Source organism: Colossoma macropomum, unplaced genomic scaffold (genome assembly GCF_904425465.1).
Source record: "Colossoma macropomum unplaced genomic scaffold, Colossoma_macropomum, whole genome shotgun sequence".
NCBI lineage: Eukaryota > Metazoa > Chordata > Actinopteri > Characiformes > Serrasalmidae > Colossoma > Colossoma macropomum.
Window position 1 is genome coordinate 7,326,197 of NW_023494793.1, and position 27,375 is coordinate 7,353,571.

The 27,375-nt window shown below is 37.0% G+C and overlaps 2 protein-coding genes across 2 annotated transcripts; both read right to left on the reverse strand.

Annotated features, from left to right (window-relative positions):
• Positions 1 to 562: 562 nt before the first annotated feature.
• Positions 563 to 18,334, reverse strand: slc17a9a (solute carrier family 17 member 9a). Its single transcript, XM_036578325.1, has 13 exons — positions 18,053 to 18,334; positions 16,837 to 17,034; positions 15,372 to 15,508; positions 11,177 to 11,276; positions 10,894 to 11,018; positions 8,441 to 8,546; positions 8,114 to 8,210; positions 6,838 to 6,925; positions 6,517 to 6,551; positions 4,210 to 4,325; positions 2,581 to 2,636; positions 1,414 to 1,443; positions 563 to 1,113 (listed from the first exon to the last, which is right to left on the reverse strand). The coding sequence occupies exons 1-13, from the start codon at positions 18,181 to 18,183 to the stop codon at positions 944 to 946; spliced, it is 1,389 nt and encodes a 462-aa protein (XP_036434218.1). The 5' UTR covers positions 18,184 to 18,334; the 3' UTR covers positions 563 to 943.
• Positions 18,335 to 18,487: 153 nt separating this feature from the next.
• On the reverse strand, positions 18,488 to 24,864 carry gid8a (GID complex subunit 8 homolog a (S. cerevisiae)). The gene is made up of 5 exons (XM_036578326.1): positions 24,773 to 24,864; positions 23,437 to 23,585; positions 22,445 to 22,641; positions 22,161 to 22,358; positions 18,488 to 19,730 (listed from the first exon to the last, which is right to left on the reverse strand). The coding sequence occupies exons 2-5, from the start codon at positions 23,555 to 23,557 to the stop codon at positions 19,557 to 19,559; spliced, it is 690 nt and encodes a 229-aa protein (XP_036434219.1). The 5' UTR covers positions 23,558 to 23,585; positions 24,773 to 24,864; the 3' UTR covers positions 18,488 to 19,556.
• Positions 24,865 to 27,375: the final 2,511 nt, after the last annotated feature.

Consider the following 27,375-nt stretch of genomic DNA (forward strand, 5'->3'; position numbering starts at 1 on the left):
TTTATTCTCTCTAAAGCAGTAGATTGTTTCTGGCAGTGTAAAAAATGGTGAAAGGTTTGACAGGAGCACCAGTAAAGAACCCTCTGCTGCCACCACCTGGTAAACACCCTCCTATTAACTTTGCAGTCAGTTTGACCCCATTCAATGTTTAATGTCTATAAATAAATGATTAACACAATTTTTTTGGTTCATATTTAATGAATTTTCCTAATTTAATGGGGACAACTGGGTAAACTTAAAATTAACATGATGATATGATTTCAATGTGCTGTACACGGTTTGTACGCTTCAGTGTTCTTTGGGGTCAGCGTGACCGCAGGCTGTTTTAGCTGGATAAAACATATACAAGACATGTCAACATTTTACACACATTTGTTTTGGTTGTTTTGGATGATATTGAGGTCACTATAACATGCAGTTTTATAATCTTTAAAAAACTTCCCTCTGTTTTAGGGCCCTAATCTAACATCTGTAGTAGTACAAGAGCCACTGATAGTTCATACAACATGGGGGAGGGAAAAACACAATTCCCATGAAAATTTGATACTTTCATGAGGTTTAAATTGCTGCGGTCAATAAATAAAAGATAAACTAGATAAAAGGTGTTAGTACATTTAAGAGCATTCAAAGAATTAGGCTGCAAAATTTTGAAAAACAATATAGCTTTAATCTTTCAATGTTACGGCACTTAAGGTAATTATACAAAAATGTTGATGTACAAAATATTTTAAGTTCATTCAAATAAAAGGAAATTCACTCTTCATAAAATTCCTAATAAATTAATGAAATATGTTGAATCTGAATGTGAACGAAGCTTGCAGGCATAACTATCATAAAATTATGGTCTGGTTGCTTATTTAATCCCTATTTAAACAAATGATACAGAATGCTTTTATATGATACACTGCATATTTGCAACTGATGTATCAATACAATACTGTGTTTAGAGATCTATCACTTGGGGCTGATCTTCTTGGTCCACACGCTTTGCTTCACCAAATATAATAAACACAGTTATCCCAATGAAGTTCACCAAAGAGAGGAGTGTAAACACAGTTTCCCAGGACCCAGTGACCTCAATCAGGTAGCCAGAGATATAGACCATTAGCAGACCTGTAGAGATCAAACACATTTGTAGGGAAAAGAATATAAACCACAGACATTTCAGTCTCAAGCAAGATCCAAAACACGTGGAAACTCTTTCTTACTGAAATTAACTTCCACATAACATTATATTTGTTAACACCACAGGATATGTTGCCCTTCATCACAAAAAATGAGGCTAATTTCAGCTGATCTGCTTCCTGTTGAGATTTTAGTTATAAATAAACATTTTTTTTGATGCTGCTGGAGTATGTGCCTATGCAAACCCTTATAATAGGAGCATGGTTTTCTAACCCTTTATTTACTTACCTGTGAAGGCAGCGCATGTGTTCATAATACCTGTGAAAAGTGAAATGGGCTAAATTTAATATCATTTTCAAAGCAGAATATGAAACAGTTTTAAAAGAGCACATGAAATCAAAACAAAAACTAGACTCAGGTAGTACAGTACTGTGCAAAAGTCAGAGCTCACCCTTTCATTTATTTAACTTATTAATTTATTAAGTCATACATTTTTCAGTGTCAGGATTAAAAGCAGGTAACATTTAACAGAAAATTACAAAAAAAAAGATTCCAAAACTAAGTAGAGTACCACATCCATCAGTAATTCAACCACTCTTTACTTTTGTGCACCCTACTGCCGCTTTAACGCTTTCAAATAATTACATCTGTGTCCCCCCAACATAAGCGAAAAGTCAAATGAAAATTAACTGGAAAAAAATGGAGTTAAAAAAATAATCAAAAGATATAGAGAAAATGGGACTCCTAACAACCATGCAAGACCTGGTAGACCACCAAAACTGTCACAATCAGATAAACAGTACCTAAAGCTCTCATCTTTGAGAAATTGGAGGAAATCAAGCTCCACTCTTGCTTCAGATCTAAAACAAACCCACAGGTGTTTCTGTCCATCTTTCCACTGTGAGAAGACAACTCAATGCTATTTGTCTGAAAGGATGTACAGCTGGCAATAAGCCCTTACTGAGAAAAGGAAAATTTGAGAAAAAAAAAAAAATTTGTACTAGAATACCAAAACTGAATGTCTGAGATGTGCAGTGAGGACTTATGGACTGATGATTCTAAATTTGTAATTGGGATTACTTGGATTGTGAGAAGAAGAAAATACAACCGACTTCTAAGACTGAACTTTGGAGATGTAGAAAAATACCCCTGCAGATTTCTTTGAAAAACTGAAAGCAAGACTCCCAGAAAATGGTCACTGTGGGTGGACACACTAAATAGGGAAAAAGTTGATATAATTGTTGAGTATCATGATAATGAACTTATATTTAATGGAAATTAAATAAAAGAAAAGCTTTTGCACAGTCATGCATACAATTTGTTTGCATGAAAAGCATTGTATGTACATGGAATGCATTAATCTCTATTACTGATGAGCGGTTATTAAAGATAGAAAACAAACATAACAAATATCACTACTGTACATAAGTGTAAACTGAGTAAAAGCAGACTAACCGTAGAGCGCTCCAGCACATGATGGGGCTAAATCATGCACATTCACTGCTACACCACTAGATGGATACAGTCACACAGTTAGTTCATATGTATTATATCAGTGACTTTTACATTTATTCACATTGTTCTCTGAAGGACTATACAATGCACTTCAAAGTTCTTTCATGAAACTTGTTTAAAAATATACAGGCAGCTCCATAATTATTGGCACCCTCGGTAGAGATACATTAAAAAAAAAGGGACATAAAAAAATTCTTTGTGGTTTGCTCAGTCTCAGTATGAAAAAAAATAACCTTTAATTGAAATAAATTTAGTCTTTAGTCAAGAACAACAAAACCAGATGTGTCATTTTTTGGCAACCCTAAAAGTTCTTATGAACAAAACATAACCGAAGCCTGTTTCCAACCATTTCCCATTTTTAAGTCCACCTAAGTGCTCAGGGACTCTTAAGTGATTCATTACTTACTGTATTACTGGAGTATAAGTATGAGCGACACAGAGGCCAAAACTGTGCTGACCTTCATAAATTAGGCAGTGGCTATTAATAAATTGCTACATGCATGAAAATGCCCATATCCACTGTTAATTAAGAACTTTTGAATTAATTGGAGCTGTCGTGAATGTGCCTTAAAGTGGACACATGCACAGTGAAGAGCATGGTTAGAGAGCCAAACATGTCTGTTGCTTAGAGATTTGCAGAAGATGGTAGCATGTCAGGATCACCAAGTCTCCAAAATTACAATAAGACACCACCTCCACACCAACAAACTATTTGAAAGGTGTGGCAAAATAAAACCTTTTCTTTCATCTAGCCAGAAACCTGAGAGTTCACTAGACACTACTGGAACTTTGAATGGAACCAGGTTCTATGGTCAGATAAAGTTGTTTGGTGATAATCAAGGTGATTTTGGCATTAAAAAAATGATGATTATACAGAAAAGAACATTATCCCCACGTTAAGCATGGTGGAGGATCTGTGATGTTTTGGGGCTGTTATTTTCCAAAGGCCAAGGAAAGTACCAGGAGATTTTAAAGGAAAGTCTGGCTGCCTCTGCTGAAAAGCTAAAACTGGTTGGATATTTAGTAGGGACAATGATCCAAAACACGTGTAAATCCACACAAAAATGACCACAAAATCAAGATTTTTTACATGGCCATCCCAGTCCCCTGACCTTAACCCCATTGAAAATGTGTTGCGTGAGATAAAGAGGAAGGTCCAAGAGAGAGTACCTCATACCCTGGAGGATCTTAAGAGATTCTTTATTAAAAAGTGGTCTCAGATTCCTTTCTCTGTATTTTCCAACTTTATGTTGGCAAAGGGAGGTTACACAAAGTGTTAACTGGAGGGGCGACAATAATTGTGACGTGTTTGTTAAAACAGTAAGGATATTTGTTTTCTTAGACTAATTATTTCTCATATTTTCAGTAAGAGATTGAGTTAATAAACCACAAAGACATTTTAATGGCCTTTTTTTAATTCTTCTCTACCAAGGATGCCCATAATTATGGAGCTGATTGTACCTCATCTGTGCAATTTCCATTACTTCTGAAGACTGTTAAAGAAAAGTACAATATAAAGACATTAACTGTACAATTGAATATAACTGTTGCATATGGCATCCAACTGACCTGTTATGGAAAGTGGACAGGCCTATGGATGCTGAGACAAGGACCAAAGCGTGAAAGAAGACAGTAGTCTTACACAACAGGACGGTAAACACGTTTGCAAGTCCCATAGAGCAGAACTGAGCAAGAAGAAAAGTCATAACTGTAACACCTCGAACACACATAGATCAATGAACAACAATGTAAAAACAGTTACATAGCTCAGATTGTATGGGCGCATTTAATGTGACGTATGATTAATATGGCATTAAACTAGTAATTATCTCATGGTGTTCACATGAACAGATATAATATTTTGATTAATACCACCTTTATTAAAGAAATACAATTATATTTTGGAATGAACCTCTTCAGTTGTTTTCAATCCAATACCTGGTTTGTAATCAATCCTTCAAATTATGAAAATAAGAATTTTTTTGGTACTATTTATTGCTTTTTGTTTATTTGAATTTATTTTATTGTTATAAAGAGTTTTGTTACAAGCAGAAACACACTTAGTACTGAGATAAAAGGTTTTAAACAATTTGCTTAGGTGCCTAAGACTTCTGTACAACACTGTATCTCTAAATGAATGGCACCATCTTAAAATATTTCAATAATAATAGCTTAGTCAGCACATTGCTGTAAATGCTCGACTCATGGTGTTTATATAACATGGTGTTTGTCATAATGAAGCACAGTCTTTAGCCAGACAGCTGACTGCTCATGGTGAGAAACCCAACCATTTTTAGCTAGACATAACTTGCATGCAGGCATGTACAGACTGTAGGCTCTTAGCACTTCTAACCATAATGAAGTCTGGCAAATGCATCTTAAACAGGGGTATCAAACTTGATTATTTCCAGGTCACAGCTCTGCATAGCATTCTACTTCTTCAGACACGCCTGATTCTACTCATCAATTCATTAGCAAGGCTGCTATTTACTACGTAGCTCATATGCTTAATGGAAGGTAATGGAAGCTTGTAGGCATCAGGTTGTAGGCCTTAATCATTCACAGATGTGTCACAAATAGTGTTAAGTTGTTAAGTAATCTCTATGGCTGTGTTTGAAATAGCATACTCTGTACTGTATACTACATACTGTCACAGTATATACTGTATACTACATGCTACTTTTCATCTGTAGCATACAGTATAGTATCTAGTCTGAGACAAAAGCCATGTACGGTACTATAGAGCAGGGATGCAACTAGACTGGCGACATCAGTGGCTAAGCCAATCACAATCATCTCAGTCCAGCCCCTGCTGGTGGGGCTTCAGTGTTGCACTGAATGCAGTAGCAGCACAGATGATTTCCTTTGATTTCATTTATTTATCAATATAAGGCAGATTCTGTGGCTATTAAATTGTCTGAGGGAGACCAGGCCGTTATGTCCGTTGTTACGCCCTCCTGAAATGACCGTGTTTAGGGCTGCAGATAATATCATGAAGAAAGCTCCATACTGGAATATTTGGTCAGTTTAGAATGTCATCTGGGTATCTTTGGCATACTGGAGGAATTGATGTTGGTCACATACTGCATACTACTTGCTACTTTTAGGCACAATCAGTACATGAGCAGTATATAATAGGCTATTTTAAACACAGCCTAAACCTGATTTTTCAGCATTTTAAACAGCAAAAAGGTGGTTTCAAGCTACATTTCTACATGGTTTCTGGACTTGTGACTTGTGAGTTTTACAACTGTCAGAGGCAAACAGTTGATGCACATTCACATATTATATTAAAGGTTACTTTTTTTGTATGTTGTAGTTTTACAATAACTGCTTCGGTAAAGATTTGAGCTTAAAACTGTATCTGAATATTACTGCTAGATTATATGAGCTTCTTAGAAAACATTATCTGCTGACCGGGTCATCCTGTTATGTTCTGTTTAAGTTCTAGATGCTAAAAGCACAATGCTGATGTGAAATTTACGGTGATCAATGAGTTTGCTAGTCTTTCAGTGACAGTAATCCTTTTTAGTCCTTCAGTAACCGTACACATCAACATCCAGGCTCATAAGTGTGAACACGTTTTGCGTGTCCCTCCTTGGTCAGCATACTCATGCATGAGTTGTTATTTTAGTATCCAATGTGGATATGATGATTTCGGATATGCAGTTTAATTGATGCTAATCTACTGATTATAAGCATCCATTGCTTGTTAGTCATAATACCATCATGTAATACCATCAAATTTGTTTTTTAGCCAAACCATCACTGTAAACTTTGCTAAGCTATGCTTTATGCACACCTAGTTCACAAAACTGAGGTAGGGCAATGATTGCAAATAACATTATGAAAGTAAGAAGGTCTTATTCTACCTACTTGCATGGTTTTCCTGATAGTCCCTGTTTCAAACCCTATGACAAAGACAAATGTGATGATCATAATAAAACTTAGGCCCAAAATGTTACAAGAGGACAGTCATTGAATTGCCAAGCAACAGGCAAATACATGTATAACGAATGAGTGTAAATCAATGGCTATATGAGTTTGATTGTATCAATCTAACTTGTAAATTGTAATTTGGAAAAGTTTACTGATGAAGAATAGTTCTGTAAAATAGTAATAATAATAAAAAATAATTTTTCAGTGCTGCTGTTCAATCTTAAAACAACAGTCTGTGGTTTTAAGGATGTTGTTTACCTTCTCTGATGAGATGATCTGATATAGTGCCACCAAACATGGAAGAAGGTATGGCCATGAACCAGGGGATCACATTAAACACCCAGCCCTGTACTCCCACACAGCACACAGTGTTTTGCATGTTATGAAAAGCAAAATAATATCAAGCAGTAAACGGGTCAAACAAAAAACAACAATTTACAACCAGACACCAAGACTACACTCAAAAAAATATGATTTACAGAGAAACATTTCAATTTAGAGTCTGTGCGGCAGAAAAAAACAAGTGTTAAAAAAGATGTCTTAACAGTTTAAGCTCAGTGAACTTTAATTTCTTTTTCCTTGAGATCCACTAATGACTTTTATGTAGTTTTATGTACCAACAACAGTCACAATTAGTTTTTTCCTGACTATTTCCAACCTCTCATTATCTGTTTAACAGGCAGGTTTTATTAGTGGGACCTTAGGCTCATGTGCGGCTGCACCAGAGTGTTCCATTCGATTGGTTATGCTTTTCTATGGAGATTATACAAGCTATGTGAATACCTGTGACACCAATGGGTACACTTTATAGTTTAACTCAGTAGTTTAATTGACAAATTATAAGGGCTGTCTGGATACTTTTGGACATACGGTGTATGTACCTCTATTCTAATTGGCTGCCATGTATTGGCCTCATTCAGTACAGGATGGCTTTCTACCCTGTAGGCTAAATAGGCAGAAATATGCAAATTAGTTGGTTTTCGTGACTATCACAAAAACATGAAAGTTATACTGGGCTGTTTTTGCTTAATTAACTTAGACAGACTGTATGAACCGGGGTGAATGGCATATTTTCTGACTTTAAAAATGTTTACAAACATCATCAAATTTGTATTAAACAAAAGTGATGTAAATTTGTTTTTCTGTGATACAGGCTCTTCAAGTCAAACAGGTCACCTACACTTAAAAAGGTCCCACAAAGGGTTTTTGAGCGATGCTGTAGAAGAACCACTTTTGGTTCCCCAAAGAACCATGTTTGAGTAAGAGATTAAAGATTAAAATTTAAAGACCTTAAAGAAATGTAAGCTTTCTGTAACAATTTAAGGGTTCTTCCCAGAGCCTTTACATCATGCGGAGGCTCTTTACACTTTAAAAACCTTCTTCACACAAACATCTCCTTTACAGAAATTATTATCTATAGAACCATCTATTTGGAGGTTCTTTAAGGACCCAAAAGTGGTTCTTCCATGGTACAAAGAACACTTTGACACCTTTATTTTTAAAAGTGTGAGGACTGTACCAAAGACTGAGTTACCTTTGCATGAGGATATGTTTCTTTGAAGAAAGTTGGTAGCCATGACATGAGTGTGAAGTAGGTACTGCTGTAGCAGAGATGTGCAAATATCATAGCCCTGAGGAAGAGAGAGGGGAAAAAAGTCTATGTGTGAGCTGGAACTATCCAGCCATTTCAGCTAAGCATTGCTCATAGGTGGTTTCTCAAAGTCTAAAGCTAAAGGCACATTAATAATGTTGCTCTATTTCAAAGATGAGGGCTGGTTAAACATATGATCAAATTTCCATCTATGCAAATATAAATTCAGTAAATGGAGACCAGGAAAAGTGTTTAGTTGTTGTTTCTCACCACACACAGGGCTGTTTGAACAGATGAAGCCAAGAGTTCTTCATGGGCTTCACTTGAGATGCGGACACAGGGATACTCCATAAAGACCCAAATGTGATTATTGGTCCTGCATGGTTTAATGAAAACACACACACACACACTTAATTTTAAGAGTCACTCACTCACTGTATCATTGAATTAAACTTAAGTGAAACTATACTATAGTTCACTAAAAGTGTTCTAGATGTAAAAGATGATTACATGATTGACCAGATATTTGGGTGCTTCCAGCACACAGGATTTAAAAGGAAATAATGACTGTGATGGGAACCTACTCTTTACTCTTTAATAAAAATCTTAAATGTTAAACAAGAGTTTTATTTAGTATGTAAACACTGGTAAAGTTTCAAAGTGTACCATTCACTCCCAAATCTATAAGTACCGAATGTGAAAACAATGCTACAAAAAAGGCCTCTTTTGAATTCATTGTTTTTGTAAACAAAGCATTTATATTTGTCCACCTGTTCAGCCTACAGGAATTTATCCCACCCTTTCATGTTGAAGTTACAAGGAGTGTTTTAGCCTGGACTCATTTTTGAACGAGACATAATACAGGCCACACACAGCCAGTCAGCATAGTCATCATTTACATGTATCAGTCTTAAAGGTGACATGACATTCTAAACTTTAATATAGCAGCAAACAACTCTGATGAGCAGAGAAAGAAGTCACACCCCCTCTGTGTGTGCTGCAATCCGAGCTTTTCTGTTTTTGTTTTCATAGCCGGGTCGGTTGCGCGCGTGCATTTTAGTCCTGCCCTGTGAATGCGTTGGCCCTCCCCACATTTTGTTTGGCCCTCCCCACATTTTGTTTTGCCCTCCCCAAAAGACAAAGACAGTGACTGCCCACACAGCATTGTGCATGCAGGACAGCGGAAACATTCAGGTGAAAGCGACTTTCCAAACATTCACCGAAGTTGACAAGGCTGAAGTTGGCTTCATTCATTCAGGTTCTATGTAGAACCATCTACTGCACATTCTTCATCAAAGAACCCTGTAATCATGCAAATGGTTCTTTGAGTGTTAATGGTTCTATATAGAACATTTTTTTACTACAGAAGCCCTGAAGAACCATCTTTTTTAATAGTATACAACAGCAGAACACCACATCAAAGGGCACAGGCTCACCCAAACCGAACTGTGAAAGATTGTAAAAACATTACCTTGTTTGATGAATCTCAATTTCTGTTGCGACATGCAGACAGGGTCAGAATTTGCCTAAACAGCATGAATCCAACCAGCATAGACCCAATCTGCCTGGTGTAAATAAAGGCTGGTGGTGGTGTAATGGAGAAATGTTTTCTTGGCACATACTGGCCCCCAATACCAATCGAGTATTGTTTGAATCTATAACACTATCTGAGTATTTTGACTAACCATGCGCATCACTTTATGGCCAAAATTAAAGCAATAGTTGCTTTCAGCATGATAATCATAAAGCACTCAAAGGCATCTCACACTGAATCTATGTACATGACAGTGAGTTCAGTGTAATTCAGTGGCCTCCTGCACCTTTGGGATGTGTTAGATTGGGAGATTTACAGCATGAATGTGTAACAGACAAATCTGCAGCAATTACATGAGACAATCATGTCAACTTTAAGGATTTGTTTCCAGCACCTTGTTGAATGAAAACAGCAGTCTGCCATGAAGAATTCAGGCTATTCTGAGAACGGGGGTCCTACCCAGTATTAGAATGGTGTTCCTAATAAAGTGGCTGATGGTGTTTACTAAAATCACACCCATCTGTATACAGGGTGTCCCAAAAAAAATGACATCATTTCGCAGTCTAATAACATAGTCAATTCTCCCTCAAATGATCTCAACAATTAACAAAATGTGTAAAAACTAACCAAGTTTAATTTTTAATGTTTTTTTTTTTTTTTCAGGTTGAAGAATGGTGTTCACTAGAAATGAAAAGGCATTTTGTGTGTTAGAATATGCTTGAACACAGTCAAACAAGAGTGTGCAGCAGGCATTTTTGAGAAAATTCAATAAAAATGCACCAACTGGAAAGCAGATTTAGACATGGCACAAAAAATTCAAAGAGGAAGGCTGTCTGTGCAGGGCAAAGGGATCTGGACAACCACCAGTATCGGAAGATATTACATTTGTGAAGCTTTGTGAAATTGGTTATAAAATCTACGTCCCTCTGAATTTCTTGTTCGAATTTTGATAAATAAATCTTGTACTGTTCAACATGAAGCCTATTTAATTTTGTTTGCCTGGGACATGTAGGTACTCAGATATTCACATCTCAAATGATCAATTTTTTGGGACACCCTGTAAGTATTCACCTTATTTCGGGGGACTGTTGTATTTAGCACTTTTCTAATGGACTAATTTCAAATATGCTGTACTGTAGTACAGTGCTAAAGCAATCAAAATGGTCACTTTTTTAGAATTGTACTGTACCTCTGAGTAGACATTTCCATATGCAGAAGACCCACAGTGCAGAAAGGAGACCAGGTCCATAGAACACACTTTCCCAGCCATACCACTCCAACATGACTGAGCCCACTCCCCCTACCATCAGCATCCTGATATAGCAAAGGGGAAAATATTAAGGGCCCACATAATTTTTTTTCTTGTATTTTATGTTTTCTTGTATTTGCAAAAACAGTGAAAAGAAAATAAACCTTTGCAGCTACTCAGTTGTTTTATTCTGTGTGTGCTTCTATAGTTCATGTGCACTCACCCCAGGTAGCAGCCACAGCCTAACGTACTCGTCACAAAGCCCCTCTCTCCCTCAACCACACGCTGTGCACAGATGCTTGTGAGGGAAGGATAGTGAACACCTGGAACACAAGAGGGAGCAACATACGATGAACTAACAGGTTAGTAGTCTAACTTTTTGGTGGTAAGTAGTATGCTAAATGCTATTTTTAAACATCTTCTACTACTTATGATTGTCTTAATATAGTAGTATAGTATACAGTTGATTGTAAAAGTTTGGGCATCCAGGCCAGATTACATATTTTGTTGATTTTTCATGTCAAAAGAAGTAAACACAATTAAAAAGTAAATTAAATAAATAAATAAACCCTTAATCATAGCATAAGCAAATATTTGGGCACCCTAACAAGACAGTAAATACATGCTCTTTGGCTGATATTACAGCTTGCAAGCTCTTTTTCTAGCCAAAAAAGGGGTCTTTCTGTTCATATTTGTGTCAGTTTTCTAGATCTGAAATATTTTTGGTCTGTCTTGCCTCCACAGCATGTTTAAGATCTACCCTCAGATTTTCAATGATGTTCAAGTCAACTATGAGAGCCATTCCAAAAGCTTGAAGTAGTTCATGGTGGATGTTGATGTGTGTTTTTAATCATTGTCCTGTTGTAAAAGCCAGCCTCTTTTCAGCTTCAGTTTTCTTGACTGACTGATTTGCTTCCAGTAATTGCTGATATTTAGTATAATTCATTCTTCCATCTACACTTGCAATATTGTTGCTGGCTGCCACAAAAACCCAAAGCGTAATAGATCCACCCACATGTTTAACACTTTGTTAAACTTTGTTGTTCTTTTCATCAAACGCTGCTCATTTTTCCCTCCAAACATATCTTTGGTATGTTTCATATTTACCTTATCAGACCACAGCTTGTTTAAAAAATAGCTCTGGCTTATCTAAATGTTGTTCTGCATAACTCAGACGTTGACTTCTGTGGTGACATAAAAGGTGACGTTTCTTTCTGATGATTCTTCCATGCAGATTATGTGTGTACAAGCAACGCTGCACAGTAGAACAGTGCATCATGACTCCGGTGTCAGCTAAACTTTCCTGCAGGTCCTTTGCTATCATATGGGGGTTTTGCTTTACACTTTACACTGGCCAGCATATGAGCAGTCCTATTTGAGAATAAATTCTATTTGAGAGCCTATTTTTGAGAGCCTTGGCTTTCACAGTTTCCCTCAGAGGAAATTGCGAGCTGGAAGTGCTTTTTATATCTTTTTATAGCCTTCCTCTGCTTTGCATCTATAAGCTTCATTTTTTAGACCCTAAGCCAGCTACTTAGCACAAGGTAGCACAAGGTTTAAAGACATTTATTAGGCCCTGGAATTTTCAAGAATTCTTGTCTAATCAGTCCTAACAAGTCAGTTAAGGCCTTAAAAGTTATCATGTTCTGAGACTTTAGAACTGGAATGGTTTGCAACTTTTGGATATGCCACAGTTACTATATTATTTTGCAATCAAAATAATCAAATATAAAATAACTGTGTATTTACATTTGCAGAAAAGTGTTATTTTAAAATAGCAGAGCTTGTTTTTTACTTTTATTTACTCCAAAACAACAAAACATTTTGCACTATATGTGATATACATCGCTCATCAAAAGTTTAGGGACACTCCAAAACATGTCTGAGTAATGTTTACTTTTGACTAATACTTTTTATTTGTCCCATTCATGTTTCTAAATTAGATATTTACATTTTCTGTGGTCTACATGTTCTGTGTGTTCTCTGAGCTCATCTAAGCACAAATCTGAAGAGGGGCTGTCAGTCAAACCAAAGGGCCAAATTGGACTGCTGATTTTTAACAGAACAATTTATTTGATTGTGGAAAAAAATCGGCACAATTAAATTTCATCCATGCATTTAATTTGTATAAATACAAACAATTTGATTACTTTAGACCAACCAGAATCAGGTTTGTCGAATTTAATTTAGTTGCTGGACTTGAATGGGTTAAGCTAACAAATGTCATAAAACCAGTATTTGCTAAAACTGCATTACGCAAGTCTTTAGCTAAAGCCATTTATATGTACTTCCTGGTAAAACACAACTTGTGGACACACTTCTTATTTCAAACAAGTGAAAACCTGCCTTGTTAGCATTTTCTAATGTGTATATTGTGCAACACTCAGCTTCATGATCATCATGTATTTTAAAGAGGATTCTATTGGGTCTTCTTCTCTTTTGTAGAGCACATTTTGCCTACAAAATATTGCTTTTGTTCATTTGGTCTATTTATTTTGCTTTGCATACATTCTGAAAAAAAGATGGTTCTTCAAAGGTTTTTTAGTAAAGAAACTGTTTTTTTATAGAACCATGAACGCTTTGTATAATTAAAGGGTTCTTTGCATGGTGAAATGGTTGATCAGATTGATGGAGAATGTGCTGATTATTGCATAGAACCTTTCTCAAAAGGGTTCTATATAGCACCAAAAAGGGTTCTGCAATTTATTACATTGCCAAGCTTGTTACAATTGGTGGTAAATAGAATCCTCTTTAAAATATACAGAACTATGTAGAACCATATACAGCATCAACCTGAAGAACGCTTTCTTGATGCAAAGAACCATTTAATCATGCAGAGGGATATTTGAGTGTTCATGGTTCTATATACAACTATTTTCTTTACTAAAGAACCCTTGAAGAACCATCTTTTTTAAGTGAAGTTTCATTTTAAGCATTCATTAGAGTTGAATAAAGCCAGTTCAACTGGTTGCTGATTAACCCTTGGAAAAGAGGACCTATTTTCACAGTGGAACAGTTTTCTTTTCCAATCTATGGTTAAAAGCACATACTTTTAATCTTTGGGTGGTTTAAACTAAGAAAACATGTTTGTCTATATTGTGTATATTGTATAGGAGTTTTACAGGATAGGTGAAAAATATTCTTAACTTTAAATATAGGTTAAGAGGTTTTGATGACACCAACAATATCTATACTTGTGTCTGCTTTAAACAATACACTCCTTAAAAAGGTGGTTCCTAAAGGCTTCTGTTGTTACAAGCTTGACATTGTAACCTTTTCACCATTTTCTAAAAGGTAGGACCTTATACAACACATTCTCCATCAATCTGGAGAACCATTTCACCATGCAAAGAACCATGTAAGCATGAAATTGTTCTACCTAAAACTCATAGTTCTACATACCATTCTCTTTACTAAAGAACCCTTGAAGAACCATCTTTTTGAAGAGTGTAGCTAAAAATCTAGAATTACTAAAGTGGTTAAAGGGCCCATGTGAAACACTTTTCTTGTATTTTATATTTTGTCTCCTGAGGTCCACTTATAACATTAATAGTTACAGGGTGGGTTGATGTACCAAAAATCTGAATATGTACAAAAAATGATCTGTTTTTGCAGCTTGATTTCCATGTATAATCTGCATGTACTGGGAAGTGAGGTGTACGTTTTGAAACGTAAGCAACGTTTAAATACTACATCGAGGTTTTTACAAAACTGCAAGGAAAGTGGGTTTTTACGACATGGGCCCTTTAGCATGGAGCCCTGCTGATGACATCCTGTGTAAATAAAAAGAATGCATGGCTATGACTATGTAAGGTGTGGGAAGGAGATAATTAAGCCTTGACCACAGCTTAATAAGGCACGATCTCGTCCCCACGCCTTACTAAGTCATAGCCATGCATTAGGATCTTGTTCCTAATCACGCATTATTTTTATTTAAACAAGATGCCACCAGCAGGGCTCCGAACTTCAGAGGCAAATTAAACGTTAACACAGTGTGAGATTTTGCTCTGGGTTTCTGGTACCGTAAGCCACAGTACACCTGGAATCAGATCAATTAGAACATGCAAAGATGGTCCATCCTGAAAACTAAGTTCATCTTTTACAATCATATACTCAAGTAGTCAAAATGTATAGATTCCTATCTGGCTCTCGGGAACCCCACCTCATTAATTACAGCTCTCAGGCCCCAGCAGAACTGTGTCTCAAGCTCACCTTCATCTCACAGCTAGTTCAGACATGTGGCTCTAATTTAATTTCACATTAGTGAGACTCTGTCCTTTCTCCCTCTCACTCACTCCCTGATTTCTGTGAGCTAAGTGGGAAATTATACGCCTTCTTTTCACGTTCCTACTGATCTGAATCCATTTCCCTCTTTCTCTTCTTTATTTCTATTTTTATTTGTTTTTCTTGATGCTAACCTTGCAGCACACCCAGGAGGAACCTGGCCAGCATCATCGTGAAGAGCGGGAGTCCTACGTCGGCCAGAAAGGGAGTGATTGCAGTCACAACTGCCCAGAAACAAGTGGACAGTAACAGGACTCTCTCTCCACCAATCCTGTCAAAACATTATACTCATCCTGCGTTCCACAATTTATCAACAAAAGCCCTCACATGCACTGCCTGTCAAAAGACAGGGGACACCGTGTCTTCTTTTAAAATTTGAATTTCTCTGTTAGGCCAATCAAGCAAAAACTTGCAAATGTTTAGTTGACATAAAACAAAGTGTTTCCTTTGATATGAAGAACAGTATTTAATATGGTAAGACACAGCAAACCATGAAAGGAAACACTCATTTATTACAAAAAAAAAACTCTTTGAAAAGATAGGTGACCCACACTTTTGACAGTGTATATATATATATACACACACACACATTAAATAGAAAACACATACATACATATATACACACACACACACACACACACACACACACACACACATATATATATATATATATATATATCCCAACTCTTTGTCACAATTCTTGTATCTCTGAACAGAGAGATGGCTCTGAAATTCTCCCTGAAACTAGGTATATGCAAAAGTTTGAGCACCCTGGTCAAATTACAATAAAATGTTTTTTTGGTTCTCTAAGTGGGGAAAAATATGCACATCTTCTATAGTCAGTGTTTCCCAACTTTAGTTCTGGAGCCCCACTGCTATTCACACGTGTTTTCTCTGCTTCCCACACATCTGAGCATAGGTTATACTAATAAGTATAATAATAATATATATACACTACTATAATAAGGTTTAGTTCCAATATGTAAAACATTATTCAGACAAATTTTGGAGTGTCTCCAAAGGCTTAAGGAATGTCTATAAATGTTAAAGGGGAATTCCACTGATTTTTAAAAAATTACTGCATAATTCAGTTTTTGAGATGCCATTCAAGCAGGTTTGATGTAAAATGTAGCAAAGAAACTTAAAGACTGGTAATAGGAACGTGTCTACGATGTGATTGTGATGTCCACAGCAGCTTTTCTTATTTGTTGTCCTAAATGACTACTGTGCCTACACATATATTATATATAATGTTGGTAAAAAAGTGGTAAATCTGAATGTTTTTTTTTGCCATGACTGGATCTCTAAAAAATGTGAGATGAGGACCAAGTCTTTATCTCATTACTATTTTATTGGTAACCATTTAGTGTAATAACCAATAACTGTTAGTGGCATTGAAGTCTCTGTACATCTGGTGCTTAATCACCATCACTATGAACAATTCTGACTCTAGAATGGTGCATTTCACATCAAACCACTCTGAATGACTTTGTTTACATCTTAACCATTTAATTATACAGACATTTACAAAATAGTCCAATTTTGTCAAGAATCTTGGAAAGTGAGCTCAAATCATATACATAGTCTGATAGTACCCACTTATCACTGGCATGGCCTCCTAACACTTGTGTGAAGCAGTAGCCCCAGTAGAAGGAACCCAGAACCAGCCCAGACTCTGTCTTGCTCCACCCAAATTGCTGCGCCATTGTAACTGCACACACTGGCATGGCCATCCGAGCCCAGTGGAGCAAGCAGGTGACCAGCAGCAGCATCAGTGTCCATGTCAAAGCAAGTGGCCTATGGGACAGAGGAACTTGAATGGGTGAGTTCTTATTAACTACAAAGCACTGGCCAAAAAAAACAAAAAAAAACTTCAAATTCCAGGCTCATTACATGTATAGTATTTAGTAACTACAGGGCTTCAGTGCAAACTGTAACAATAATGTAATAAACCTTGGGCCTGCTGGTGGGTTAAGAAAGAGATAAAAAAAAATACAGAGTATCATTCAGCATTCTTTCTAATCATTTTCTTAGCTGCTTAACAACATCCTAAAACCCGTTTTTCCGGATGGGCTTCAGACTCAACATGCCAACAGATCAAACATGTCACTACTGTTAGTCTGAAAAGAAAAAAATGAAACAAAGACAAACATCTATTCAAATTAGTAGTAAAGAAGGCATGGTGCATTTGGTCAGCACAAATGTACATACAAAGGTTCACATTCTGAGACAATTTACAAAACAAATTCATCAGAACATTACACTTGTGTTAATTTCTTCTTATTTTAATGTGCATGATTTACAAAGACAGGTTCATAGACAGGAGTTTATTATGTGTAAAATTTCATGTAGGCTAAAACCTATTATAGATGCCAGAAATAAATTTTTAGAATGATGCCATTTAAGAACCATGTTTGGTTCCCTGATTGGTTCAATTAAAACTCAGTTGAAAGGTTCTTTAGGTCAGTTGTACTCAAATTGTTTCCCAGGGACCACCAGAAAGGCCACATTTTTGCTCAATCCCAGTTCCCAACAAATAAGGATAGAGCAAAAATCTGAACTTCATGGGGGTCCCCAAGGACTGGTTTGAGACCACTGCTTTAGGCAGCCAAAAGTAACTCTTCTCTTGCATGGCTCCCTTTTTGACATCTTAATTTTTAAACATATTAGCTGTATTGACTATAACTACATTATTTGATCAACGCCAAGGCACTCAATTTGAAAAATTGCACTTTCACAAACATAAAATACAAGACTAAACCTTGAAAAAATGTAAAAGTACAAGATAAACAATGTTATCCAAGCTGCACCATACCTGGGCCATATTCCTGACTTGCTGTCATTTGTTTCCGTTTTTTCAAGGCCGGTTGTGCACACATGGCTGGAGGGATTTCTCACATTGTCCACTTGTGAACCGAAGCTGACCGGCTTTCCCTCAACTTCCATTCAGTGTTGCCGCAATATCCTTCATGAAGCAACTTCAGCGTGATTGAGTGTTGATGAAGCTGAACTACTGAAGAGTGCACGAGGATTAGACTCTACATACTGCAGGACAAGATCGACAGGAATGACAGGTACGACACATGGGGTGGGGTGGGGAGGGGAGGGAACGGGATAAAATAGGCTCGGCACCAAGCACTGGTGAGTGTGCGTTGGAAGCTTATCTGTATCCTACATAATGGTGCATTTATTCCAGTAGAATGAAAAGCAGGAAGGGGAATGCAACAGCCTTGATAGTCAGACACATTTGTTTCAAAAGAAAAGTTTTATTGTACCTGTAAATCGGACTTTAAAAACAGGAGTGGCTGGGAAATGTGTTCTTGATGAATAAATAATACTAAAGATGACAACAATGTCTAGTATGAATTAACTACGAACTTCAGCAGCAAGAATAAATGTAAAATAAGGACAAGAGGGGATACAGCCTAGTTTTACAAGGCATGGTGGCTTCGTAGTGACTGCAACGACAATATAAATATGTGCGTTTAAAGTAAAAATAGCTTATGTTGTGAAGTCTTTAAAAAAAAAAAAAAGCATCCAAAACACCCATTCACCCACTTCAAATATTCATAATCTTCTGCTCCCCATACGAGTAGGTCTGTTTCCGTTCCGAGTGGAAACACAAGGCTAGAATTCTTCACACACACCGTAATGCAAAAAGCACACCCTAGCCTACACAAGGCACAGCATGAGCACAGGTTTATCAAATATGGGTGAGAGGACAAACCAGTCAATCTCGTTCCATTCAACAACGCAAAACAAATCGGCCATAAAACCCAGACAAATTCAGTGTCATTTTCCAGAGCGGACCAAACCAACCAAACGTTACCAAAGCTAGCTTCACAATCCTGGAAATGTTTATATAGAAAAACACATTTTAAAGCTTAACACTTTCCTTAAAACCATTAACTGATTTTACCCGTCTAACTTGTGGCCTAATTTAGGCATAAAAAACTGCACTGAATGAACACAAAAACAAAAATAAAAAGTGACCAAACAGAAGCTAAAATGCCAGTATCTAAAATAAAAATGACTTGGATATTTACAAATAAACAGACCAATACTACAGAATTATTTGCAATCTGCAAATGGGTGGATGGCAAATGTCATTTTTCAGAAAGCTGATTATATTTACTTTTTTGATTACCATATCTGCTCTCAAAAATACCTTATACAGTTGTTTAAGTTACTTCTTTTGTATGAGCATCAAAAAAAGACGTATTCATATTCATATATATGATTTACATATACAGTCCAGTCAGTGACTGCTTATAAATAAAAGGGGGAGGGGAAGCATAGGTGTCCATGTGTATCAGTTTCTACTTGGGGTCCTCGATTGTGCCCTTGCTAAGGTCTGTCATTTTGGGATATTTGACTTTTTTCTGGTCCAGTTCATTCTGTGCCCATAACAAGAGCTTCAGCAGCTTTGCTAGCTTTGGTGTTGATTCCCTGTTCTCATAGTCCAGCACTGCCTGGTTCACCTCACTCCAAACCTATGAGAAGCAGAAGTATTATTTAGCATCAAACTGGAGAACTGCAGCCATGCTTTTCAACACAATGATGCCACCTTGTGGACGGGATTCAGAGCACCTAAGCTTTATGTCTGCAGAAGCTTTGACATGTATGGTTAACCGAGCTCAGCTTGCCACAGATGCTATTGTTCATTACATACTCCTGATTACATACTAGAGGTGTATGACAATACCTCAATCACACTGGTATCCGCAGATATTTGCTTTAAAAAACATTATCAGCATCAGACAGATGTTTAGATTTGACTGATATTTCAAATTGATATTTGATGATGTATTTATTGTACTCTGGAAAAGCAGAATGTTTAGGTGACACTGGGTTACTGTGCTGAACTATTCTAAAACATTTATATAAAATGCAGAAATTGGGATATGTGTTAGCATCGGCAGGTATGTGTATGGACAATATCAGGCATCATCACACAATTGCCATATTGGTGTATCCCTATTACACACTAGGGCCTGACTCATATATCAGTCAATACTGAGGTTACAGTACCGGCAAAAATGGCACCAAGAAACCAGTAATATTTACTAGAAGATTCTGCACTGATTAACAAAATGCCATAAAATGCCACAATTGGACTTTTATAATGGCTTATGCGTAAATAAAATTTTGGTTTCACCTATTAGATGGTGAAACAAAGACGTAGGCCTATAGACACAGTAAGTGCAAAATAAGTAGGCTACATTCAACTAAGCAAAGCACCTAGCATCCTGTCTAGAGGTCTGCTACCAGAGCCTGGTTTCAGACTGGGTCTGGGTCAATTTTTCACACACAACTTGGGTTTGCTTTCTAATGAGTGATTTTTTTTCCAATGTTGATGTGTTTTTATTTGAAGGATTATGCCAATGTACATTTCACACACTCTCGTGCATTTTCTTTTCTTCTCTCATCACATTACAGTCTAGGGATGCATCAATACCATTTTTTTCAGAGTACAAGTATGAGTACATATTTTTAGTACTTGCCAATTCCAAGTCTTAAATAGTGTGCATTGGCTAGCTATGCTACTTTGGTTACCTTGGATCAAGTAGCGCTGCAGTGGAGAAGAGAGTTTTGTTGCAAGTCAGAAAAGCGCCTCTGTACAGCTCTAAGTAAAGTACGTTGCATACAACAGTTCCTGTCTCTGTAGCACAGTGACAGCAGGCATCACATCCAAGGAGCTCACTTGTGGACTTTTATGCCTGAAGTATTTTGTTTGGCCGGTTTAGTTAAGCTGTAGTTTATGGTCTTCTAAATCCAGACACATACTGTGTGATTTTAGAAATCTTGCACTTTGGTGGCTCACACTGTATGTTTGAACATGTACCGACAAAGCCTGAGATTTATATTCTCACACTGTACGAGAACAATATGTCCATGCTATGTGAAATGCTCTATCTATGAACAATTTCAAATAAACCTGCTTCATTCAAAATAACATGTTGTGCACAGAGTTCTGAGCAAAGAGAAACTGAGCAGCACTGCTAAGACTGAGCACTGAAGCTAAAAGCAGGTGGTGATGTACATGGTAGGACAATATGGTCTGTCTACAGCCTATTTTACAAAGACAGTTTAATAAATCACAGTATTAATGATCATAGCTCGCTATTCTAGTCAGTCAAACAGAGAAAAGTCACATATTTGGATATTTGGAAATGTCAACTTTTTTTCAGCTCTGTTTTCTGGCTTACGTGTCTCCACCCATACTGGGGAAGCGGTTGGGATTGGATGTTTGAAAACATCTACAATGGTCTAAAATCACACAGTGTAGGGCAAGAATGAATCCGCCAAGGTAAAATGTTTGAAGTGGCCGACAGCTTTGTGTCCGGCTGTGACTGAGTCAGTAACACTTTTCTGTGAGAACAGAACCTCCTTGACTGCGTTTGGTCATTAGCACAGCAGCGTACACTCATCCTACAACACAGCTGGTATTGGAATGTTGGTGTCAGTGAATTACAAGTACATGAGCACGACATCTGCCTGATACCCAATACCAGTATTGCTATCGATGCATCCCTATCACAGTCTATATAAAGTCTATGATAATCCTTCTCTGTTAGTGCATGCAAGGGGGCTCAGGCTAGGTTTGGATTTCAAATTCAACAGTAATTTCTGCCTGGTTTGGTGGGGTCTCAAAGCCTCAGATACGGGCTGGGTTCAGGCTTAAATTTCATGCCCCTGCATGGCACCATGAATCAAAATTAAATCTTATCTAATTATAAGGTGCCTGGACTCCCACCCATATTATTTTAAACTGTCCTGTTTTATTTAATAATGAACAGGTCTAAGGTCTTCAGGATTTAGGAAAATTGCACTGGTTTCATGTTCTTATGCCAGTCAAGCAGTCACTGAACATTTTTTTTTCTATCTGTCGGATCTAGCACACACACACGCGGCACCCTCACCTTCTGCCGCTGCATCATGTTGAGGAGGTCTCCGAAGGGTGACTCTTCAGGGTTGTCAAAAGCGAGAAGGGCCAAAGTTCTCTCCATCTCAGTCAGACACTCCCTGCTCTCCTCACCCTGTTCAGCCAGCTGTGACTGTGCGAACTCAAGCGCAGCCTCCGTTTCCCGCAGACGAATCAACTCGATCAAATGCTGCTGCTGCAATAGGGAAGAACCATATATACCATATTAACTAGCTAAAGGACACTTCTTCCTAGCATGTCTATACAGAACAATGTGTTTACCTGAAGGTGGAAGTACAGGTATCGGTTAGTGTCCAGAAGCTCTGGATGAAGGCTGTTGATGAGGGAGATGGCCTCCTGAATCTGCCCTTTCAAAATCATCTCCCTGATTTTAATCCTTTCATCCAGTGAGTCCAGATCCACGCTGGGCTCAATGCCTGACTCCATCCGGAACTTCTCTGCAGCCTCCTTAAACCCCTCTGTGAGACAGAACATCATTAGGAATCTTGTTTTAATTCAGTCATATTTGTTACATAAACAGTGCATGTGCAAAAGAAATGTCAGGAAGCAAAGTAGTAGGATTTATCCAATGAGTGCAGCCACTGTGCACGTCATGAAATCACAGCACTGCGAACAAATGCAACTTGCTGTGCAGTCTATTAAGTATTCAAGATAAGGAAGTCATTGTGTGTTAGACCGTTAGGCTGAAATTGCTCAAGCAACTCACCAGAACTGTAGCTTACTGCAGTAGAAAAGCTAAAGAATAAAAGGAGACTAACATAAGCTCCCCACACAAAAAATTAGTCGCATGCATCATTTCATCTCTGATGTTTGGCATCCATTTGCCTTAAAGTTTAATTATGGTGGTCTCTTATCTGTTTTGTCCCACTGTTCCACTTATTTGTACTTCGTGCACAAGCAGAACACTGACATTCCAACATTCCAGGATGACAACTGTAGGGTGTCTATATGGAACACTGGGACAGTTTGACTGACCAGCAAAATCACCAGGCCTCAATCCCAGTTCTCAATATAGAACAGCAGATGACAATCTGAAACAGGCACACACACACATTCTGTTTAAAGTGTGCACCCAGTTCTTGGAGGAGTGGGCTAGAATGGACAGGAAACATCAAGACACTGCTGTAATCCTAACATGACAGGGTTGCAATTTGGCGAAGGGAATCATAACCAAATATTAGAAAAGAAATGATGCACGAGACTCATTTTTTGAGTTTATCTACTCACGTAAAATCAGCCACCAACATACATACCTGTTACTAAATAGTTCATGATGAGGCGGTTCATATCTGCTCTCTGAATATGCACATTGTTAAGTTTTTCCATCCATTCCTCCTTCGTAATATCTTCAGGCTTTTCATCGTAGCTCATCATGGACACGTGGCTTCAGTCTTCTATAAAACTGAAAATCTTTAATCAGTTCATTGCCACAATTGATCAATTCAATAAGGTCAGTTGCTCTGTAAGTTAACTGTTTCTATTGTCACTGTTATTTAAGGGGGAACTCCACCAATTTTTTAAAAATTCTGCATAATTAAACGATTAAGATGGAAACATTCAGAGTGGTTGGTTATTAAATGCTTTGTTCTAAAGAAAATTGCTGAGTCAGAATTGGTGATAGGAACCAGATGCCTTAATGCCTCTAAAGGCTCCCTTACACAAAATGGTTATGAAAACTCTTCCTGATGCCTGAGACTTTGTTTTACGATACTTTTACGATAAAGTTTTGACCTAAAACGTCTTGTTAATCCATTTATTTCAATCCATTCATGGCGGAGGGGTACACACATGGCGTTGTTAGGCAAAATAGTCCAAAAAAAAAGTTTTTTTTTCAGCTTTCCACTATTTTACCATCATAAACATTACCTATAAAACTCAGAAGACAAGCGTAGGTGCACAGGTGGTTTTGGATAATAATGGTTAACGTTAATAAAGTGGCTGTATTTATGTTGTATACACCGCGACCTTCGGTTCCAATCACCACCACTGTAAAGAAATCTCAGTCTGTAACTTTCTGTACAACGAACAATTTTACACCAAACCACTCTAAATGACATTGTTTACATCGCAACGACAGAATTATGCCAAACCTTTGAAAAACTGGGGGAATTCCCCTTTATAATCCAGTCACACGCCGTCTTTCCCGACATGCGACAGCTGCTGAGGATCATCAGTGACTGAACGAGCTGCAGTCAGTACAGAGTTCGTATTTTCGCGGTTTAGCTGCTGAAGTAAACGCAGAGGCAGAAACCTCTACCTGCTCAGCTGTTTTTATCTGATTTTATTACAGCGCCGGTACAGCTAAGAGCTACCCCAAGTATCTTCAAACATATTTAATGGCAAGAAATGAGAAAAAAATAACTCAAGCGAGATTTTCCTCTATTATGAAAAAACCTAATTGCGGCCTCGAGAGGAAGCAAAACATTGAAGCCTAAAACTGGCATGCGGGCTTCTTCGTGCGCTTGACCGGACACTGACATTACTCGAGTGGCTTTAGATAAAATGTACGTGCAGAAACACAATCCGATAAGCCGCTAATTTGTGTTGGATTAATGTGCAAAGCACGTTCGGTTATTATAAAATACTTACAAATAATTCTTCGCGATGGCAGCGGGCCTGAGACGGAGTTCACGCGATAGCAGACGGTACTTCGTAACGAGACTTGGGTTGAGCGATGTGATTGGTCAGAATTGTGATGTCATGGTTGCTGTGGCAGAGGTGCCAGGGTTGCCAGTTACAGTCACAGAATCAGCAGTATTTCTGATAAAAGCAGGGGTTTCTTATTGCGAAAAGGGATACAGAAAACTACAGCATATATACTATTTACAGTTTGATAAAGATATAATTTAAGTCAATGGTGGGTTTTACTCCAGTGATGGGTCTAATTGTCCTTTCTTTTGGCTGAAATGCTCTCGATGTCTCCAGAAGATATTTTTTTGGAGCGTTACTTAAAGTATTCAAGTGTTAAACTCGATGTAATCCTGTAAATAATACGAATGTATGGTTTCTTACTGTGACATAAATAATTTCTTCCTACCTGTATGTTTTATATTCGTTCTTTTAAAAAATAGTAGACCGCTAAATCATCTAACAGTCACTCGCGCTCTATAGTTTTTATTATTTTTTATTTTTTAAAATTGCATTGCAAACACAGTATCGCCTGCTAAGACCTTTCCAATGACACTTTAAAAGCGTTCTGGGGGCTGACCTAATCAGATCATGTACAGAATATCTAGTTTGGTTTGAGGGGTAAGTAAGCACTGCTGGGTGGTATTTTAGGGCAGCTGAGAGGTGGTTTAAGATAAGCTGTCGAAGGCTAAACAGAAAAGAATCGACCATTTTGGATTATTTAGTCGAATTAAAATGATTTATTTGTAGTTTTAATTATTTAACCGAATTGCTAAATAAATAATAGTGAGACTATTTATTCTTTATTTATATCCTGAAAACTCTTAAAAAAGGTGGGGGGAGAAGGGGTCTTCTAGGGTTCTTTAGTAAAGGCAATGGTTATAAAACAGAACGATAACGACTTAAGGAACCGTTTGAAAGCTTAATGGTTCCCTGCAGCTCAGAAAATGATTCTTTTTATGTGTGTCATTCTAATTATGGTACAGTTTCCTCAACAGTGATCACAAAGGTTTTGATCGTTATACTGTATATTACATTCATATGGTCCAAAGAAATAAAACATAGTTCTTTATAGAACCTAAAGGTTCTATAATTTGTTATATGGAGTTCTTAAAAAAATCCTCTATGTAACACCAGAAATATTTTCTATATTTTATATAGACATTTGTGCTAAGAATGTTGGGTTCCAATGCATTCTAATGCATTTGTCATTTACAATAACTTTGTCATTTACTAAGGCTTGGAACTCTTAAAAGTTATAATACTTCAAAATTATTATTATTATTATTATTATTATTATTATTACTTACTTACTTACAAAAAACAGTGTTTCTTTTTACTTCACCTGTCTGTAGCTGTCAAGCTATGTATTTTTTATCTGTTTTTTCTGTTATTATTAAGTCAGTCAATAATGATGTGAATATCAAACACAATGGCTGCTAATGCCTTATAAACTTCACCTTTCTAAATGAGCTTATATCTGCCCAATCCTCTTATTGCACACACACACGCACACAGCGCTGATCCAAAACAAGCAATGAAAGACAGTGGCAAAAAAGAGGTTTATGTCCATATGGGCCTGACACCTTTATTCCAAAATCCATCTACTGATGCAATCCGAATAAAAAGAAGGCATTATTTTAGTGTTGCTCTATAGTCCATGATATTACTGAGATCATCTATTGTTTTTCATTCCAAGAATAAGACAAAAACAAGGTATTAACTTCTGAACTAGGTATTACATCCAGACTGACCCGATGGTAATGTGTTTGTTGTTTGTTTGATAATTATATTGTATGCCATATTTAAAATAAAAAAAACAAAGAAAATATTCACCTTAAGTAAACAACAATGGGATTGTTTTTATTATGATAATAATACAAAGATAGTCGTGCCCAATTTTGTTAAGTGGGTTGCAATTTTATGATTAGTAACAATGAGAGCTTTCCAATGAATCACAGCATAACAGATCTTTTTGCATAATATTTCTAGGAGTCCTTTAGACTCATTACAAGCTCATCAAATGAGTATTCGTAAAAAAAAAAAAATTATGTATTGTGAGCTTAGTTTGTGTCTTTCATGCTGATAATGTCTCTGGGTGAAGGGTGCTGAGAGCTTTCCAGAGTCATTCCACATCAGATCAGAGCCAAATGGGCATGCTAATGTCAAGAAATCACATATTTTTGTCATCCATATGTTCTGATTACACATTGCATTGTATTAAAAAAAACATTCCTTTTTCTTCCTAACCATTTTTATATTACTGTGCAAAATAACACTGAGTAGTATAATTTTGTGATGGGCTGGACATGTCATGTTTGATAGACCCTGTCAAGGATGGAGAAAACAAAAATTATTAATTATACGTTAAATAAAAGCAAAACTGACCAGCTTTCGAACTTGGCTCCTCTGAAGACATCATAATCATCATCATCATCATCATCATCATCATCATCATCATTTAAGTGATGTCACTTATTCTTCATCATGTCACTTGTCACAAAGTGACAGTATATTGTTTTTTATGGCTAAATAAGTTGGCATGACACTTGGGGGGAAAAAAA